Genomic DNA, 20,698 nt, shown 5'->3' on the forward strand with positions numbered 1-20,698 from the left:
AATGAAATAGTAAAGGGTATGTGTTCATTTCGTCAGTGAAAGCTTTTAAAATGCTTCCTTGTCTTTTGCTGAAACGCTAGCATGTTTTTGTGTGTGAAACAATGGCGTCTGAATTGCGTATGGACCAGGCTGCTCTGAACTGATCTAACAGTGATATTTTTGGCACCACGATCTGTCACGACAGCAGGAAGCCGCTCCATTGACCTTTAAGGCCATAAAGATCACATAATGGGTTGTATTGAGGAAAATGAAAAGTGTGTCTGAGTGTATTGAGCAGTGACAAGAAACCCGCTGAGCTAAAGCTCAATACGCTCTATAAGGAAGACTCAGGCAGGCAGTACAGCAGAGAACAGAACACTGCAGTCCCAACGACTGACAGTATTTAATCAATGTACATTTTCCGCATTGGTTACCGGCCAAGAGCTTTTGGAAGGCAACCTACAGTTTACTTGAACAGCAAGACTTGCGTCTTTGAAGCAAAAAAAAAGTTTGGACTTTATTATGCAACTTTCAAAAACTGTGCATGATTGGAGTGCATTATTGATCAACATAACCATTAATAACAGCAATTGTAATGATCAAGCATTGCTACATAAAAGCTTAATGACCTTGTGTTTGTTTAAAATGTGCACTTTCAAAAAGTATTTCACATGAAGAATGAATGCTTTAAAAGCTCAAGCTTAGTTTTAGTTATAGTTATCATTATAGTTTTCGTGTTTGGTGTGAACTGGTAAGCTCACATTGAAAGCAACATATTTCCACAGAGCGCTTTGCTTTGTCATTACACCTGACTTTTACTTGTCTTGAGATTTCAGAGAAAATATGATGCTGAGAGCTTTGGCAACGATGTCAGAGCATGAACTATATAAAAAAAACTAGACGGTCAAAACATCTAAGAAAGACTACATGCCGTAGCTGTGCTTGATCACACATTTCTGCTCCTTGAAGTGAAAGTCCGACACCTTCCTGGAAGCTTCCTGTTGTTTTCAGTCACTAGAAATACACTGGCAGTGTTATGAGTTGGCAAACAACGTCCTCAAAAGGAAAAATCAATGAGCACAGAAACCAATTATGACACACAGATGGCACATATGACTCAAACATCACACAGAAATCATGCGTTTTATGAAAGATATGAAATCTGTCTTTTTACAGGCAGTTATAATCCATCTGTAAATCAAGCAGGTTCACAGAATGCCGTATTGCACTTAGCAAATTAGTTTCATGTCTCTGCATATTTTCCAAAGGTACTTCCATTTCCAATTGTATAATATAAGCAAAACATATATCATAATTGCAAAAATAATATCAGGAAAACCCCCCAACAACATTTCAATTTCTTTGCTCAAATGTCTTTTGACAGTCCCAGCAAATGAGAAAAAAATGAGAAAATGATAAAGTTTTTTTTTGGTTGTAGATATTTGAAAAAAATGGAAAGTTAATCGCATTGCATAATGGGATGCAGTATGTCATGCAGTGCTGTACATTTTGGTATACTGTGCATACACTGTAAAACAATATTTTTCAAAAAGTCTCCATAAAACAAGGTTATTGGTCTATTGATTTATCTTACAATAAAATACTACTTTTTTACTTGAAAAATTAATGGTTAATTCAATGTGTTACTTGCCTTTTCTTTGCAATTATTTGTGACATTTACTAGCAATTTCTAAGTGAAATGTGTTTTTACACCATTTACTTACTGCATACTTTAAATATATTTAGGGCCCGAGCACCGATGGTGTGAGGACCCTATTGGATTTCGAAAGTTTTTTATTCTTCTTCTTCTTCTTCTTCTCCCGAATGAATCGCTTTTTTGGGGGCCTAAACACGCTCGAAAACTCACAAAACTTTCAAAACGCGTCCAAATTGGCGAAAATTTACGTCTGTTATGGTATTCAGAATTAGGCGTGGCAAAATGGCTCGACAGCGCCACCTAACGTAGTGCCCCTCCCGCTACGTTTCACGTACAGCTATGAAATTCGGTATACACATGTAACAGCCCAATACCTACAAAAAAGTCTCTACGTGCAAAATCTGAAAACCAACAGGAAGTCAGATATTTTTTATTTTTTGTTGCAAAATGTGCCATTTCCAGACGTTGTACTTTAACGAACTCCTCCTAGAGAATCAGATCAACATCATATTTGGTCAGTCTAATCTAAAGGCCTTTGCGACGTTAAATTGCGAAGATCTTGAGTTTTCCCTGAAGGGTGTGTCCGTGGCGGCCTTGCAAAATCTGATGTTTCGCCATGAAAAAGGAAGTTGTTGTAACTCTGACATACAATGTCTGATCTGCCCCAAACTTCACATGTTTTATTAGAGTCCTTGCCTGAAGACATCAATATGCCAATATTCAGTGACAGTCATAGCGCCACCTGTGGGCAACAGGAAATGGCATGTTTTACGCTGTGATTAACTCCTCATTGAGATGTAACCAGATCAACATCATATTTGTTCAGTCTAATCTAAAGGCCTTGGTGATGTTATATTGTGAAGATCTTAAGTTTTCCCTGAAGGGCGTGTCCGTGGAGGCCTGACAAAGTCTGATGTTTCGCCATGACACAGGAAGCTGTTGTAAGTCAGGCATACAATGTCCGATCTGCCCCAAACTTCACATGTTTGATAAGAGTCCTGGCCTGAAGACATCTACATATAAGTTTCAGAATTAGGCGTGGCAAAATGGCTCCATAGCGCCACCTACAACATTTCAACTAAATGCCCCTCCCGCTACGTTTCACGTACAGGTATGAAATTCGGTAGACACATGTAACAGCCCAATACCTACAAAAAAGTATCTTGGTACGAAATCTGAAAACCAACAGGAAGTGAGATATTTTGATTTTTCTTTACTAAATTGTTGCAAATTTTCCCATTTCCAGATGTTGTACTTTAATCAACTCTGCATAGAGATTTAATCAGAGCAACATCATATTTGGTCAGTCTAATCTAAAGGCCTTTGCGATGTTAAACTGTGAAGATCTTGAGTTTTCACTGAAGGGCGTGTCCGTGGCGGCCTTGCAAAATCTGATGTTTTGCCATGACACAGGAAGCTGTTGTAAGTCAGGCATACAATGTCCGATCTGCCCCAAACTTCACATGTTTGATAAGAGTCCTGGCCTGAAGACATCTACATATGAGTTTCAGAATTAGGCGTGGCAAAATGGCTCCATAGCGCCACCTACAACATTTCAACTAAGTGCCCCTCCCGCTACGTTTCACGTACAGGTATGAAATTCGGTACACACATGTAACAGCCCAAGACCTACAAAAAAGTCTTCTGGTACGAAATCTGAAAACCAACAGGAAGTGAGATATTTTGATTTTTCTTTACTAAATTGTTGCAAATTTTCCCATTTCCAGATGTTGTACTTTAATCAACTGCGCATAGAGATTTAATCAGATCAACATCATATTTGGTCAGTCTAATCTAAAGCCCTTTGCAACGTTAAATTGCGAAGATCTTGAGTTTTCACTGAACGGCGTGTCCGTGGCGGCCTCAGAAATTTTGTTGATTCGCCATGAAACAGGACATTGTTGTAACTCGGACATACAATGTCTGATCTGCCCCAAACTTCACATGTTTTATTAGAGTCCTTGCCTGAAGATATCAACATGCCAATATTCTGTGACAGTCATGGCGCCATCTGTGGGCAACAGGAAATGGCATGTTTTACGCTGTGATTAACTCCTCATTGAGATGTAATCAGATCAACATCCTATTTGGTCAATCTAATCTATAGGCCTTGGTGATGTTATATTGTGAAGATCTTGAGTTTTCCCTGAAGGGCGTGTCCGTGGTGGCCTGACAAAGTCTGATGTTTCGCCATGACACAGGAAGCTGTTGTAAGTCAGGCATACAATGTCCGAACTGCCCCAAACTTCACATGTTTGATAAGAGTCCTGACCTAAACCCATCTACATGACAATATTCAGTTAGTCATAGCGCCACCTGCTGGCAACAGGAAATGGCATGCTTTATACTATAATTCACTCCCAGAAACACTTTTAAATATGCCATGAAATCCCAAAAATGCTAGAAACACAATAAATCTTGCAACACGTGGATACGTGCTACTGTATGTGATTTACGCCATTAAACAGGAAGTTGTTGTAACTCAGGTATACAATGTCCGATCTGCCTCAAACTTCACGTTTGATAATAGTCCTGACCTGAAGACTACATGGCAATATTCAGTTATAGTCGAAGCGTGACCTGCTGGCAGAAGGAAGTGTGGCACATTGAAGTGAGTTAGCCATATTTCTCCTATATTGACCTGCTTAAATGCATGTCGCCCACTATTCACTGTTTTCCTGAGGCCACCGGGTGGCGGTGCATGTGCGAGGGCCCTTTCATCGCTGCTAGCAGCTTTAATTTTTAATTGTATTTCAAAAACATAATCAGGAATAAAAAGAGAAGTAAGTGTAAGTGATTAGTGGTTATTATTACTATATAATTACTATATAATACCCAGTGTATTACATGTGAAATAAATTGTAACGCAATAATGAGCAATAATGCTTCCTTAACTCAAATCACACACACAAAAAAAGCATTTTCAGGGTGCTAACGAATATGCAAGTTGCATAGTAAACAATCCATATTAACTTTATAAAAAAGCCAATTGGCTCTTGCGAACTCTAAGGCAGGACTAAATTTGCCCTATTGAGCATTACAATTTATTTAACATGTAATACACTGGTTATTATATAGTAATATAGTATAGTAATAACAATCCCTTACTAAAAATTCTGCAATCGATGCCCCACATTTTTTTTTAGGTCATTTTAGCTCCCCTAAACATTCATTTTGCTTTTTTCCTTAATTGCAGAACTGTGCTGAGTAGAAGCACATTATTGTCTGGTATAAAAGTTATCAAAAATGATGGTTTCACACTGTTTTAATATTGTATTACATTGGTACCTTTGTTTTCTACCAGTATACCATGCAATCCTAACTCTATAGTGTAGTCTATTAGGATGCAAACCCCTCTTTTAAAGGCATAGCATCGCACTTGAAACCACTAATTGGTTCTCAATAACACTCACTTTAACCTTGAAGGTGAATGACTTGCCCTCAAGGGAAGCACAGATGTTGTGCTGGCATAAACCCGTAACAGAAAAAGTAGTTGACCTTTTCTGAAGAATATTGAGGGAGCTGTATTTTAAAGCTGCAAACGTTTTAGGGTTATCAAATCAAAAGGCCTCCTTTAGCACGCAGAGAAACACAACAGTGAATGCTTCTAGAGTCCCTGAGTGCTCTCATAAAGCTAATTACAGTCTCTTCAACTGCCCGCGTCAGCTGCACTTACTACAAAGAGCTCTCTGTTCTCAAAGAGCGACTACAGTATTGATTTCATCTTCTGTATTCTTTCACAGTGACAAGATCTCTCTCAAATGATTTTGAAGTTGCCATTTAGTGTGATATTCTGACATTTGCAAGTAGGCGAAATTAAAATGTCACTATAAATAGAAAATGCCACGTGACAAGGCATTTTTCTGCCACATGCAAGATTTATTTTCTTCATCAAATCAGACTCTTTGGTTTTGGTGATGGAGTCTGTGCACCATGGGGATGTCACATAGAAAAAAAGCATTATTATAGTTTTTGGACATTAAAAGGACATGTATGGTGGTGATAAATTAATAAATGAATATATGGTCACACGTTAGATTAGTGTCCAGTTCTCACTATCAACTAACTATTAACTATGACTTTTGCCTTAATAAACTTATTAATAGTTAGTAGGGTAGTTGTTAAATTTAGGTATTGGGTAGGGTTAGGAATGTAGAATGTAATCATGCAGAATAAGGCATTAATATGTGCTTTATAAGTACTAATAAACAGTAAATATCCTAGTAATATGCATGCTAATAAGCAACTAGTTAATAGTGAGAATTATACTAATTATACAAAAATTATACTAATCATTGAGTACCATGGTATATATCAGAGTACCATATTATTGCCATCTAATACTGAGTCAATGACATGATACGTATTAATTTATTAATATACACCTATGATGGAAGTGTTTTTATTTTATTTTATAATTTTTTTTAAATCAAAATGTATTTTTATTTTATTAAATTTTTTGAGGAAGGGTAGATATAAAGTCGAAAATGTCCTCATTAAACGGAACATATTATGCTCCTTTTCCCAAGATGTAACATAAATCTCTGGTGTCCCCAGAATGTGTCTGTGAAATTTCGGCTGAAAATACCCCCAAGATCAGATTTATTATAGATTGTCAAATTTGCCCCTATTTGGGTGTGAGCAAAAAACGTGCAGTTTTTGTGTGTGTCCCTTTAAATGCAAATGCGCTACTGCTCCGCGGCTCCTTTACACAAGCTTCGTTGTACTGAGTCTGACCCTCGTTGGTGAAGCAGTCATCCGTAAAATTATTTGCGCAAATATGTAACATTTTACCAACATTCTTCAGTTCATTTCCTTCATAAATGAAATATAACCACTCAGAGCCTGGTGAGAGCCGAGAGAGGCTCGGATCCCGGGAGGCTATGAAGTTTTTTGGCACAGGCATTTTAATCCTCTAGTTAGCTGATACAGCAAGTAAGCAGAAATGGCGGTCTCTGTGCTTCTCACTCAGGGGTGTGTCTATGCTATCAACAGTCATGGGTGGGGTTTCCCTATTCTTACGTAGGTGTAGCGGGAAATCTGAAACAGCTTGTTTTGAGAGATAATGATTGATGGGGATTATAAAAAAAGTAGGCTATTGGGTGGATTTTTACCATAATAGATACATGTAATTTAAAAAATCATTTAAAAACACATCCACAGGAGTTTATCACACCTCATGACATTTACAATGTGTGATGTTGCATTGCAAAAAAAAAGAAATGTTTAGAAATTCATACTATTATTTATATAGTTGTTATATGTTGTTATATAAGAACAACAAATACATAACATACAAATACTGGTAAAAATAAATATATAATTTATTTGTATACTTTTTATAGAAAATAATTATACGCATTTTTCTCAACATGTCCACCATTATTGTAATGCATTTTAGGATTGCCTTCTATGTTCATTCTCCACCAATGAGGATATGTGATGTTGCCTTTTAACCATGAATTTGGCCAAAGCAAACAACAAAAAAGTAATAGAACGTTGAAAAATACATATTCATAAAAACGTGGCTCTTAGTATCATATGGTGCTCATTCTTCAGCAGCCTTTCCATATGCAACCAGAGCAAGGAGAAGTGAAGTCAGAAATGGCGAGAGAGAGAACCAGGGTCTGATGAAGTCATCCTTACTCTGGTCACATATCTGCAATCCTCAGTATTTCATGAGCATGCTCACGACGTCCCAGAGTGCAGGAATCTCCCGACTTGTGTTCATCCCCCTCCCCAGGGCTTCTCTCCCACGCTGCCACAAACTTCCCGTGATTGGCATGTAGGAAAGCTGGCAAAGTGGAGGGGCGTGGGCCTGTTTTTCCTTCCCCCCTCTCTCTCTTTCTGTGTACGACTGTCTGGTAAAGTACAAGCTGATGTCTGTTCATGAGATGTTTATTTCAGTTTAGGTTTGTTTGTGTTCATGAATAAGCAAGACCTAGCACATGTGGAATGTTTTGCATACTGCAAAGGGACAAATTAACCTTTCTTTTTTAGTCCAATTTTTCATTTTAGTTTAAAGGTCCCGTTCTTCGTGTTTTTTGAAGCTTTGATTGTGTTTACAGTGTGCAATATAACATGTGTTCATGTTTCGCGTGTAAAAAAACACAGTATTTTTCACACTATTTACTTATCTGTATACCGCTGTTTCCACTGTCCTAAAAACGGCTGGTGATTTCCTTGTTCTATAAAGTCCCTCCTTCAGAAACACGTAACGAGTTCTGATTGTGCAAGCGGTTCCTGTGCTGTGATTCGACCACAGCTTAGCGCATGTGAAAGCGGTTCCTGTGTTGTAATTTGACAGCAGCTTAGCGCACGTTGGAAAGGTCACGCCTCTTAACGGAGAGATGTATGCGTTCAATAATCTCTACAGCGTCCCTGGGAAAGCCAAACAAAGGTGATTTGACTCCTGGATTAAAATAACAGCGTCTCGACGACATGGCGATAAACACACTCAACGCAACAGTTCCTTTTCTCCACGCGACCGTCCGCTTCTCCACGTGGGACAGCAACAAGACCGCGCCCCCTTTTTCGCGTTTCTTTGTGGGCGGAGGTTAGTCTGTTCTACTGCTCTACTGACGTAATTAAAGAAGGAAGTACCAGGATGTAGTCCAAGCCAGCCGTTCGCTGTAGGCTTTGAAAGGGAACTTCTGTTAAATAAAATATCTCGCTTGGCATTGAACTTTGAGCTTTATAATTTTACAGGTATTATTTATGCTCTAACAGCAACATTACACACTAACTAAAGTTTGAACAATGGAATCGCGAAGAAGGGGACCTTTAATGTTTCCAGGCATATGGAATATATTTACACAATCAACTTATAACACCATTAAACTATATGTATGTAATGTACATTTAACATCAAAGTGTTGCGAAATGTTTAACATCAAGTTGATGTATTATACATTTTGGATAAAAAATATGGAAAGGCTGCATTGCTTAAATAGTAAATATCTCTGAGTAATGGCTAATTTGTATATAATCAAGCCATTTCGTATATAATCAATTTAAAAAGAATAAAGTGTACAGTAAATCTTTGCACTTAATCAGAGCAAAATCCAGGAAATATGGTTTACCAGAAGTTTAAATATTTTCTTTATATTCTTCATGAATAACACCCATACAATGTTTTATAAAACATATTTAGTTAGATAAGTTAAATAGGTACTGAATAAGCACTCCTCATAAAAAAAGAGATAAAACGGCCCAAATATATATTTTTTCATCTGTTGTTTTCTCTGAATCATTGCCAGTGATTAGAAGCGAGTGGAGTACACACTACAAATCCATTTAAGTCACCATCTCTCCTCATGAATATTAAACAGTGCAATTGCTAATGTGCGTTGGAACAAACAGCATGTAATTACCTCGATCTTTTCATTTAGCAGAGACACTGTTGTTCTGTACCTTTGCTTATTACACAAGATAGATTATAATCTCACGTTACAGGAACGCAATGAGACATTCTTGAACACATACGCATGAGTGGAATGGGGTTTGAGCAGGGGTGTCAAACTCAGTTCCTATAGAACCAAACCTGCTGTCACATGAGTTTGCAAAAGGCAGGTGAAGACAGAGTAGAATTCCAAAACTCAAAGTTGAATAATAATATTCCACTAGGCAGGCGAACAGGCAGAAGCAAAACATACTAAACGTGATGAAAAGGTGACAAAGTGTGACTGAGAAGGTACATCATAAATAGGAACTCAAACGAGGCAATTAATCAAACACAGCTGAACAGAAAAAACTCATAATGAAGTGACCATGGTAACAAAGTAGTGGCGGGAAAATCAAACAAAGACATGTGACTAATGAAAACGAACTGAAGGTCCATAAAATCAAATTGAACCTAACTTTGACACCTGGGGCCTATACCATGAAGCTGGTTTAGCTGGCTAGCCAGATATGTTTAAGCTTCGTTTGTGCCAATCCTGGGTTTTAGGTACCATTAAAGTGCTCCAGGGCAGGTTATGTTCTGGATAAGAGATCTCAAACTGAAATTGGGCCAATAAGCTGCGAGCAAAGTGACACACCTCTGATGGAATAAAGTCACTCCCCCTTTTTCTACTCCAAATTAAAGGTCACTACATAGCAAATGTTTTTTAAAGACTAAAGCGTCTGGCTTTTAACAATGCTTATAATATAATGTAATTATATCCTTAATAGGCACTTTAAAATATAAATAGCCTATATAACGGTTACACAAATAAGCTTTAAAATAAATAAAGCTATAAAATTTACTATATGTGAGCTGAAATTTTATATTGTAACTATTTAACTATTTATATTTTAATGTTGATTGTTCCATGATGGTAGTTAAACAAACTCAGGGGCCAGTTGTATAATCCTAGCCTCCATGTTAAGACCCCGTCTTAAAAACTAGCTTTACCCCTAGAGGTTGAAGATCACATGAGCGTGACCGCCTTGATTTTTCTTAGTGCCAAAGAGACTCAAATAACTTATCATTCAGGCAAGTTATACATTATCTGATAAGTAGCTACCTTAATTTGTACATTTAATTACTTTTACTCAAACAAAATGTGCTTTTTGCAAAATAAAACAAATGTGATCTGTAGCCTGTAAATGAAGTCCAATCTGATACTACAGAAAATGAACTATACATTTAAAGGAATACGTATCACAAATATGAGGCAAATGTCAGGTTTTAAATAATGTAAATCAAAAACAATTATGTAATCTGTTTGAAAAGAGATATGTCAGTTGTTTAGAGCACGTACTTTGTTTTGAGACAGTGAGGAATAAGCCACTTTTTTTATTTCTAAGAGCAACATATACAACCGATGATTGTGAGGAAAGTTTATTCTGTTAGTGTCTGTAAATATTAAACCGCAAAGACCATTTAAATATGAATCCTGCTGCAACAATTTTAGACGCAAGACTGTTTAGATGAGATTTATTTGGCCTGTTTTGGACAGATTATGAAGTGTTCACTGTGAAATAGCCTAGTGCCACATCAATAAAGCCGTTCTCCCAATTTGGGATTAAAGGACAATGCAGGTTGAGACTTATTTTATTGCAAATACAATGCTGTACTTGCATGACAAGTCACATGTAAAACAGGCAAGCTAAACTACCCCTAATTTGATACCACTAAGAACAGGGGCCCAGGTTAGCAGCTGGAGCTTAGCAAATAGTTCAAGCTTGGGTAGAAGCGTGACTTGTTTAGGTCGAGTACAGCACAACTTAAAAAAAAAAAAAAAAAGGTTTGGTTTAGTAGTGTGGTCCAATAAATCAAACAGAACAGTCATGAAAGATCTGACTCATCAGAAATCAATACCAAAGAGAGAGACTGTTGAATTTCAAGAGGTTTATTAAAACCACTAAATTCACATGACCAGGTTAACTTCTCCACTAGACACCACAGTTTGCCCACTAGAGATGGTCTTGATGTTAGCATCTCTTCCTGGAAAAGAAAGCTAGAATCATGAGGTGCACTTAAACCAAATTCTCATGGTTTCTGAAGTCAGTGTACAGCAAGCACTCACTTTTCCTAGTGCAGCTTTGCTCACAGGAGCCAGAAGAGGGATGGCACACTGCTGTACTACAGTGGATGAAGATCTAACAGAGGGGGGGGGGGGAGGGTTAAACCATAGGAATCCCTATAACAAGACTGATATTAAGGGTTCAGGTAAGGCTGTGGAGCATACGGTTTCGTGCAAAGGAGCCAGTGATGCTGGATTCACAAATGTGAACATCTTCACAACAAAGCGCTTGTAGTGGGTTGGGAACTGAAGACCAGAAGATCCAGTCACCGGAACTAATGTGGTCAGGTAATGGTCATCCTGGTAAGGGCATCTGAAAAGCAAATAGGCAGTCAGAAATGCCTTACAGCACACTAGATGGATAAAGACTTGCCTTACTCACCCATCGACCAGAAGGTCCCACTGGGGTAGACTGAGTGGACTTGGGGTTGATGTCGCCCAGCAATGTCCCAGCATTAGGACAATGTTGGGGTCGGTCCTCTCCAAAATGCGCACCTCAACATACACAGGCTCCCGCAGGACTTTTGTGACTGGATAATCAGCACCACTGTAGTAGGACGTGTATGCCTCATCCCCTGGAAAATACCAGTGTTTAACCAGAAACTGCTGCAAAAGTTTTACAAAACACTTATGCATACTAGAGAAAAACACTTACCTTCTGCACAGCCTTTGGTGACACATTGACCATTTGCCAGTCTAAGCTCCACCCTGAGGGGTCCAGGAGCAGCTGCTGGTGGAGGTGCAGGAACCGTGTTGACCTCCACAACCAGAGCTTCCACAAAAGTAGCAGAGTACCTACACTGGAAGAGAAGCCTGGACAACAAACAATGAGCTTGTAGCATTTATAAAGGATTAACATTTAGGCTAAAGCAAAAAAAAAAAAAAATCCTACTCAAAGTGGCTGTCCCTTGTGATGGAACCAAGTGGTCCGACACCCACTTCATACGAGGAGGTCATTCTGTTTTCATACACCACATATCCATTGTCCTCCTGCAAATAGTTACTGTTGGCATCCAGTCCATTCCAAGCCATGCAGAACAGAACCACAAGCAGCTACTCACCATCATGCTCGTGCCACATGCAGTGACAGGGAACTGGTATATAGCAAAGGAAGGTGTGAATCCCACAGAACTGCAAGGTGGGTCATTTCCACCCAGGAGACGGACTGAATCCAGGCTCAAGCGAGGTAGCGTAACATCTCTAGCCACCACTACCACAAACTGACCATCTCTTATACACTGGACAGTCACTGGAACAGGAGCATGATATTGCTGAGGAGCAGTGCAACATGAAGACCTTTACATTGACTCAACACTCTTACCTGCCTTCCCATAGTAACACTGCTGTCCGTTAAAGCAGCAGTTGATAGCTTCACACTCAGCACCACTGATACCATGTGGGCCACATTGGATCTGCTCATAATCAGCTACAGCACATTTGTCAAGGGGCTCTGCCTGTGCCACTGGCTGCTTAGGCTGAAACTGTTGACTAGCTTGCTGTTTAACCTGCTGTGGAAACTGTTGACTAGCTTGCTGTGGAAACTTCTGAGGAAACTGTTGACTAGCTTGCTGTAGAAACTTCTGAGGAAACTGTTGACTAGCTTGCTGTGGAAACTTCTGAGGAAACTGTTGACTAGCTTGCTGTAGAAACTTCTGGGGAAACTGTTGACTAGCTTGCTGTGGAAACTGACTAGCTTGCTGTTGAACCTGCTGAGGAAACTGTTGACTAGCTTGCTGTTGAACCTGCTGAGGAAACTGTTGACTAGCTTGCTGTTGAACCTGCTGAGGAAACTGTTGACTAGCTTGTTGTGGAAACTTCTGAGGAAACTGTTGACTAGCTTGTTGTGGAAACTTCTGAGGAAACTGTTGACTAGCTTGCTGTTGAACCTGCTGAGGAAACTGTTGACTAGCTTGTTGTGGAAACTTCTGAGGAAACTGTTGACTAGCTTGCTGTTGAACCTGCTGAGGAAACTTTTGACTAGATTGTTGAACTTGCTGAGGAAACTGTTGACTAGCTTGCTGAACTTGCTGAGGAAACTGACTAGCTTGCTGTTGAACCTGCTGAGGAAACGGTTGACTAGATTGTTGAACCTGTTGACTAGCTTGCTGTTGAACCTTCTGAGGAAACTGTTGACTAGCTTGCTGTTGAACCTTCTGAGGAAACTGTTGACTAGCTTGCTGTTGAACCTTCTGAGGAAACTGTTGACTAGCTTGCTGTTGAACCTTCTGAGGAAACTGTTGACTAGCTTGCTGTTGAACCTTCTGAGGAAACTGTTGACTAGCTTGCTTTTGAACCTGCTGAGGAAACTGTTGACTAGCTTGCTGTTGAACCTGCTGAGAAAACGGTTGACTAGATTGTTGAACCTGTGGAGGAAACTGTTGACTAGATTGTTGAACCTGCTGAGGAAACTGTTGACTAGATTGTTGAACCTGCTGAGGAAACTGTTGACTAGATTGTTGTGGAAACTGTTGACTAGCTTGCCACTGAACCTGCTGAGGAAACTGTTGACTAGCTTGTTGTTGAACCTGCTGTGGAAACTGTTGACTAGCTTGTTGTTGAGCCCGCTGGTCAGTTTGCTGTATCATCAGAGCTTGAGGAATCTGGGGCAGATTACTCCACTGTGGAACAGCATGACAGAAAGCAAAAACCCACACACAAAGTGCCAGAGATTGAACAACACACCAACTTCCTGCCATTGTTTAACAGCTAGTTACACTGTTGAGATGCTGCCCTTTGATCTTTTTGTATTCTACAGATTTTGGCTAATTAACGATTATCCCTCCCTCTTCATTAACAGTCATGATTCTCCAGACTTGCCCAAATGGGAGCTTACGCTACCAGAATATTCTCATTGGTTCTCAAAATGATACACATGAGATGTTTCTTGATTCCAATTAGTCAGATTTATCATATTGAAGACAAAAGGCTTGTTTGAGATGAGCAAAATCTGCGCAGAACCGATCACTGGTGATCAGCGCGGGATGCATTCCGGTTAGAAATGTGTCCGAGGGCGGTCTGCCTTGCTCTGATGTCATGCAGACTTATGTCAAAAAACTCTCGCGAGCGAAAGGCGAATGTGTCGGATTCTGCAGTTGAGCGCAGTTGCTCTCCACCGACTGCGCTGAGCAACCGTGATGTATGGTTCTTTTTAAAAATGTTTGATTTTAAAACTCTGATATAATGTTTTTATGTGTGAATATTCCCAAACTCTCTAACAAAGGCGATCTCTCTGTGGGTTATGTGATTGTTGTTATATTTATAATATATATATATATATATATATACAAACATGTATGTAGGCCTAATTAAAGTCAAAATGATTGATAAACACGTCTTTCGAATGGAAATAAATAACAAAAACTTTGGGTGTCTTGTTCATAATATTTATTTTCATATAAAAGTAACAGAACTTAAATTAGATCCAGTTTATCAGCAACAAAGCGCACGAGTGTGAATCCCGCGATATCCGCCTTTGATCTCGCAGGTGTCAGATCCACTACGAGAAGAGAGAACTGTCCATCTTGCCTGCACTTTTTTCACTCCTCCCCTCACTGCAGCCGCCTAGTCTCGGCTGAACTGCAGGCGAGGCGAGGCGCATCTCAAACAAGCCTAAATTAAAAGGTTCATGCTCAGGTTTGCTACTGGGGTGCTTCTCAATTCTTATTTGTGCATCCTCGTTTCCTTTCCTCGCCTCCTTTCCTCGCATCTTAGCTCCACCTCTTTAGGATGCGAGGGAAGGATGCAAGGAAAAGACGTGAGGATGGAGGAATTGAGTGAAATGATATATCCTCGCTCCCTTTTGCGTCACTTCAAAGCGTCGTCAATTCATGATGACTCTACATCGCTGGATTTAGTTTGCACGATAACTATTTATATTGTAATAGTTTCTACCCCAACAAAATAATAAATTTGTCCATCTTTTATTTAATATTACCAGTTATTAATAACAACTATTTATTCCCAGTTATTAACTGCTTTTTATTTGTGGTTTATAGTATTACAGTTTGTTTCTTTCATTTTCTTGTGCTTTGATATAATTCTGCAACTGTGAGTTGTTGTTATTTGAAATACATTTGTGTCAATAAACTGTGGCAAGATGTGAAGGGCGAGGAGAATTAATACGCGCGTCACGTTTAGTCGATAAAACACTTCCTCAAAGGATACACCCATGTATCCTCGCTCATGACTCCTCAGGAAGCATCCTCACTCCTCGATCCTCGCCTCCTCGCGATGCAATTAGAGAATTGAGATGTCCTACAAGATGGCTGAGCTCGTCGGTTTCCGGGTCATAGGATGGAGGACGGAGGAGCGAGGAAACGAGGAGGGATATTGAGAAGCACCCCTGGAGCTTGCCCTAAGTACTTTGGGTAGATGCATTGGTGCAATGTAAGCAATGATGTACATCTGAGTCAACAACACAGAGAGAAGTTAGTGAGGGAAGGGCATGAAAAAGTGAATTGAAACACAGCCTTTCATTTTTGTCCACTTGCTCTCAGATTCTTAATCTTTAACATATTCAGGGTTGTATTAAGAATTCAGGAGATTTTAATCGTGTCTTATTAATCATGGCCTTCTGTCAGTATGCAATACATGATTCATCGGCTGTTTGTGTAAAATCATTGTTACTGTTGGTAGAAACTTTTTTTCCCAGTAATTGAGCTGTCATGGACAAAAATGTGTCTGATTGCATTTATACTGTAGATGCAAGTCTCTGGCAGTTTGAGGTATCATTTGCTATTATTTGTCTAATAATTTTTCAAGTCACCTTGATTAATATAGCGCTTTTTACAATGCAGATTGTTTCAAAGCAGCTTCACAGTGTTAACAGGAAAATAATGCAACAGAATTTGATTCGGCTGTACAGTCACTCTAGAGAAAACAGTGATGTCATCCAGCTCAGTTCAGTTCTCATTTAGTGATGATGCGGGCGGTAAATATATCAGTAATATAGTTGAATATTTAGTGTCCCCAACTAAGCAAGCCAAAAGCCAAAGGCAACAGAGGCGACGTGGCAAGGAACCAAAACTCCATCAGGTGATCATCAGGTGATAATTTCTTTCTAAAAAGGAGCATAGTTGTGAGGACACTGCCTTTTGTAGTATTTTTGACAGAAAGGGTATATTTGAGATTGGCCTGTAATTGACTAATTCTGTAGGATCAAGCTATGTTTTTTTTTTAAATAAGAGGTTTAATAATAGCAAGCCCAAAGATTTTTCCTCTCCTATAGCAGTGAATGAGTGGAATTTTTTGTCTGATGCGATACTGTCAATTAAATACAATATTATAATATTTTGATAACTATTTTATGATATATTTTAGGCTGGATTTTATTCATATGCTTATTTATATAACTTCTTCTTTTTTTATATTCGAGAAGTAAGTTATTCATTAAATGCAGTAGATACTATGATTTTATGGATGGATTTTAGCATTGCCAGAACGCTATATCAAGCAATCAGAAGCCAGAACTGGCACTCATTATATGTACATTATTAAGAAGAGTCATATATCACAGCAACCACATGTCTTCTGTAGCTTCTGTAATTAATTTAATGCAATTCAGAGATAAAGGATAATAAGAAAGGATAGAAAATTTATTTGAAAATTCATTTGCTCTCAAAAGAAATAGATTGAACTAATTAAAAAATGTTTAAACCGCCATTGACGTTAATCTGTATTTCTGTCAGGTCCATTAAGTCAAGAACACACATGACAATAAAAATGATTTAGAAATTTTTATTGAATTGCAATCAGTTGATGAATTCTGAATTAAATTTGTTTTTGGCGGTATGGCTCTGTTCAGGGAGTCCTCTGACCTTTCATGAGCACCATGAAATAGCAGAGAGTCAGAGGACAGCAGCAGCATCAGGGAACGCTTACCAGTTTAGGACTGGGAGAGCTTAACTATTCCCCCTATGAACAGAGCAGCAACGATGACAAACAAATGCCACGTTATACACGACAGGAGGAGGTGGGGAGGTGGCGGGTTGCAAAGCAGCGAGCAGCTAGTAGTAAGAGCGAACTTGATCTGCTTTAAATAGGCGCCCTGCTTTTAGCGTAGCCATCAGTAACGAGGGGAGTTGAAACAGCTGATGCAAATCAGCTGATGAGACAGTGTTGTTACCAATAACGTTAGCTGCGTCTTGACTACTTGGCCTGCCAGAACTGACGCTGACGCTCAATTTATCATATTTATAATATGTTCTAATGTGTGCAATATTTCTCCATTTTACTTTTTGTTTTATTACATCCAGTAGGCGCATTCATCATGGATGCATATTAATAAAAATTTTACATAGATATTGGGGTGCTGTTTATTTTGCTAAGCACTTAAAGACTTTATCATATGGATGTGCATTAGTTGAATTCCATTATTAAATCAAATACATAACATTTGAGGTCTTTTGTTGTTTTGGAAACATTGAATAACAATTTTTTTAAGAGCCTCGTTTTGTTGGTTCTCAGCAACAAAACATAGCTATTTACACTATTATCAATCATAGCCAAATTATTTACGCTAGTATCCTTCAGTGCATTTTATTTTTGAAAATACTTGTTTTATTTTTTTATGTTTGTCGTAATTGATTTCCTACTGAAATTTGGAATTCAGTATTATTGTAACACATTAGATTTTGTGCAGTTACTGAATTCTATATACTGATTTTTTTTTACTTTGTGTGTGTGTCCTAGTAAACCCTACATTATGGGGACAAAATTCCTCAACAAAGATGGCAATATCCAAATTTCTTGTCCTTTTGGGGACATGTTTTATCCCCATGAGGAAAACAGCTTAAAAGTAAGACTAGATGTTTTTGAAAATGTAAAAAGGTTTTCTGTGATGGGTAGGTTTAGGGGTAGGGTTAGTGTTAGTGTAAGGGTACAGAAAAAAATATACAGTTTGTACAGTATAAAAATCATTATGTCTGTGAAAAGTCCACATAAAAACGTGTGTGTGTGTGTGTAGTCCGCAAAAGAGAGCACGTATGCAAACAGGTTCCAGGCTCTCACAGCCCCTGTCAGATGAAATTAGGGCAGGTTTCTTGAAAAAGGCACTGAGAATATTCAAGCAATAGCACTGCAGATGGTCACCCGTGTTCCGTGTGTGTGTGTGTGTGTGCACCACCTGTACCACACCGATCATGAAATATCTGAGCGCTTGTCATGTTTACCAAGCCACAGAGCTCTGAATTTCTTCTCAAAGTATAATGCGAACTAACAGTTCAAATGTTGTGTTTGGATTTGCATATTCTGCCTCTCATCCCTGGAAGCTTCCGCGTTTGTGACATTTTTTTCTTACATCAATAATTGAGGAGTCTTTCCAATTTGAGGCACTCGAGTCATGTGCCGAGCTGCTGGAGTGAAGTGCTTGTGTTGTGAGTGTGAAGGCACCTCTCTCTGTCGGAGCGCTTTGAATCTAGTTCAGTTAGATGCCGTATTCTCTGAGGAGCCGTTATCCAGGTCACGCTACAGGAAAAGCCAAAGCCAAAAAGAATCGTCTGGGATTTCACAGAGGTCTGAGGACAACCCAGCAGATAGAGGGAGAGAGACGAGGAGCAGAAAGAGATGTTCACTCGTTCTGCTGCCTTATTTGTTTAGCTGTGTCTCAGACCCTGAGTCGCGTCTTTGTGACTCTCTTTCCATCCTCCCTGTGAGATGTGCTGAGACACACTATCTATGCCTTACACCTCCCTCTTCTTCTCTTCTCTTCCAGTCATTTCCTCACCTTCTTCTTTTTTCTTCTTTCCCACTCATTTTCTTCGCTCCTCACCTTTTTATTTATTAATCTGATCTTCTTTCCTAAGGTATTCTCAACCTTACTCCCCAATTCTCTTTTTCTCCTTATCCTGTTTTCATTTCTCTAAATTCTCTAGTTTCTAGTTACTCCACTCCTCTCCTCTCCTCTACATATCCTCTCCTCATCTACAATCCTCTCCATCTCCTCTCCTCCTCTACACTCCTCTCCTCTACATATCCTCTCCTCATCTACAACCCTCTCCATCTCCTCTCCTCCTCTACACTCCTCTCCTCTACATATCCTCTCCTCATCTACAATCCTCTCCCTCTCCTCTCCTCCTCTACACTCCTTTCCTCTCCTCCTCTCCTCTCCATCTCCTTTCCTCTGCACTCCTCTCCTCTACATATCCTCTCCTCTCCTCCTCTACACTCCTCTCCTCTACATCTCCTCTACACTCCTCTCATCTCCTCCTCTACACTCCTCTCCTCTACATTTCCTCTCCTCCTCTACACTCCTCCCCATCTCCTCTACACTCCTCTCCTCTACATTTCCTCTCCTCCTCTACACTCCTCTCCTCAACATATCCTCTCCTCTCCTCCACATATCCTGTCCTCCTCTACACTCCTCTCCATCTCACTCCTACACATCCTCTCCTTTCCTCTCCATCTCCTCTCCTCTCCTCCTCTACACTCCTCTCCTCTACATCTCCTCTCATCCTCTACACTCGTCTCCTCTCCATCTCCTCTCCTTCTGTACACTCATATCCTCTCCTCTTCCTCTCCTCCTCTACACTCCTCTCCTCTACACTCCTCTCCTCCTCTACAGTCCTCTACATCTCCTCTCCTCTCCTCTACAGCTTCTCTCCTCCTCTACACTCGTCTCCTCTACCTCTCCTCTACATCTCCTCTCGTCTACACTCATCTCCTCTCCTTTACCTCTCCTCTCCAGCCGACACATGAAGAACAAAAAACCCCATGATAAATTGGTTAAGGCTTTTTCATGTAATTAGTTGCTGTATGACTAACTGTTCTGTAGGAGTCATCTAGCTACTCTCTTCTCACACAGATCCAATTTATTTCTCAGCCTGGACCTGACGTCAGCTAGGTGAGGTCCCGGGGGGCCATCAGAGCCCAGTATGTCACCAAGGCAACGCTGTCATAGGGCCAATCAAAAGAGCAGGTTCTCTGCGTTTGTTAAAATGATGAAAGATATCTAATCGGAAAATAGAGGAATGAAAAAGAGAAGTGAGATCTCTGTATATTCCTGTTTGAGATCTCTATACATGTTATTCAGAGAGATCGAGCAGGTGTCAGTCAAGGCAGCAGTTAGTTGTCAGGGTAACTGCCTCCAGCCTCACTGGGGTCCCACAGCGATTTGTGACTGCGCTGAAGACCTGTCATGCTCTGTATCTCTCACTTTATCATCCCTCCATTTTTTTCTGAACAGAGTTTAAATGAAGCCAGTAATTAGATAACTGTTTGTGCTGAATTGTACCCTCCCCCTCCTAATTTTCAGCCCTTGTCTTGATTTTCCCTTCACTGAAGTCTTGATTTTGCAATGTTCTGACCATGTAATTGCATTGTACAAAAAAATGTATAGTGTAGATCTGTACATTTGTAAGTTTTATAGAACTTCAGAATAGCATAAGACCAAAAATGACAATAATCAAGGACATATTTGGTTATTTCTTAGCACTATTATGTAAATGATGGACTAGGTTTATGTAATGTTTATGTAAAATGCTAAATATTTTTGGCTCCTGCTTTTTTGTCTCTGTCCTAATTAACATTGATTTTTATTAAAGCTGCACTATGTAAC

At 39.5% G+C, this 20,698-nt stretch overlaps 2 protein-coding genes across 2 annotated transcripts in view; one reads left to right on the top strand and one right to left on the bottom strand.

The window, feature by feature from the left end:
- The window catches only part of LOC307126812 (copine-8), a 153,514-nt gene that overhangs the window by 14,411 nt on the left and 118,405 nt on the right, over positions 1-20,698 (top strand). The gene's annotated exons all lie outside the window — the stretch shown is intronic.
- Positions 7,305-19,144, bottom strand: LOC307127185 (zona pellucida sperm-binding protein 4-like; the record flags this gene model as incomplete). Its single annotated transcript, XM_079818293.1, has 10 exons — positions 7,305-7,519; positions 11,149-11,221; positions 11,311-11,458; positions 11,528-11,720; positions 11,801-11,958; positions 12,038-12,135; positions 12,207-12,394; positions 12,467-12,571; positions 15,486-15,549; positions 19,028-19,144. 10 exons carry the CDS (start codon positions 19,142-19,144, stop codon positions 7,305-7,307), a joined length of 1,359 nt encoding a protein of 452 aa, XP_079674419.1.

Source organism: Gobio gobio (genome assembly GCF_949357685.1).
Source record: "Gobio gobio genome assembly, chromosome: 5".
Taxonomy (NCBI): Eukaryota; Metazoa; Chordata; class Actinopteri; order Cypriniformes; family Gobionidae; genus Gobio; species Gobio gobio.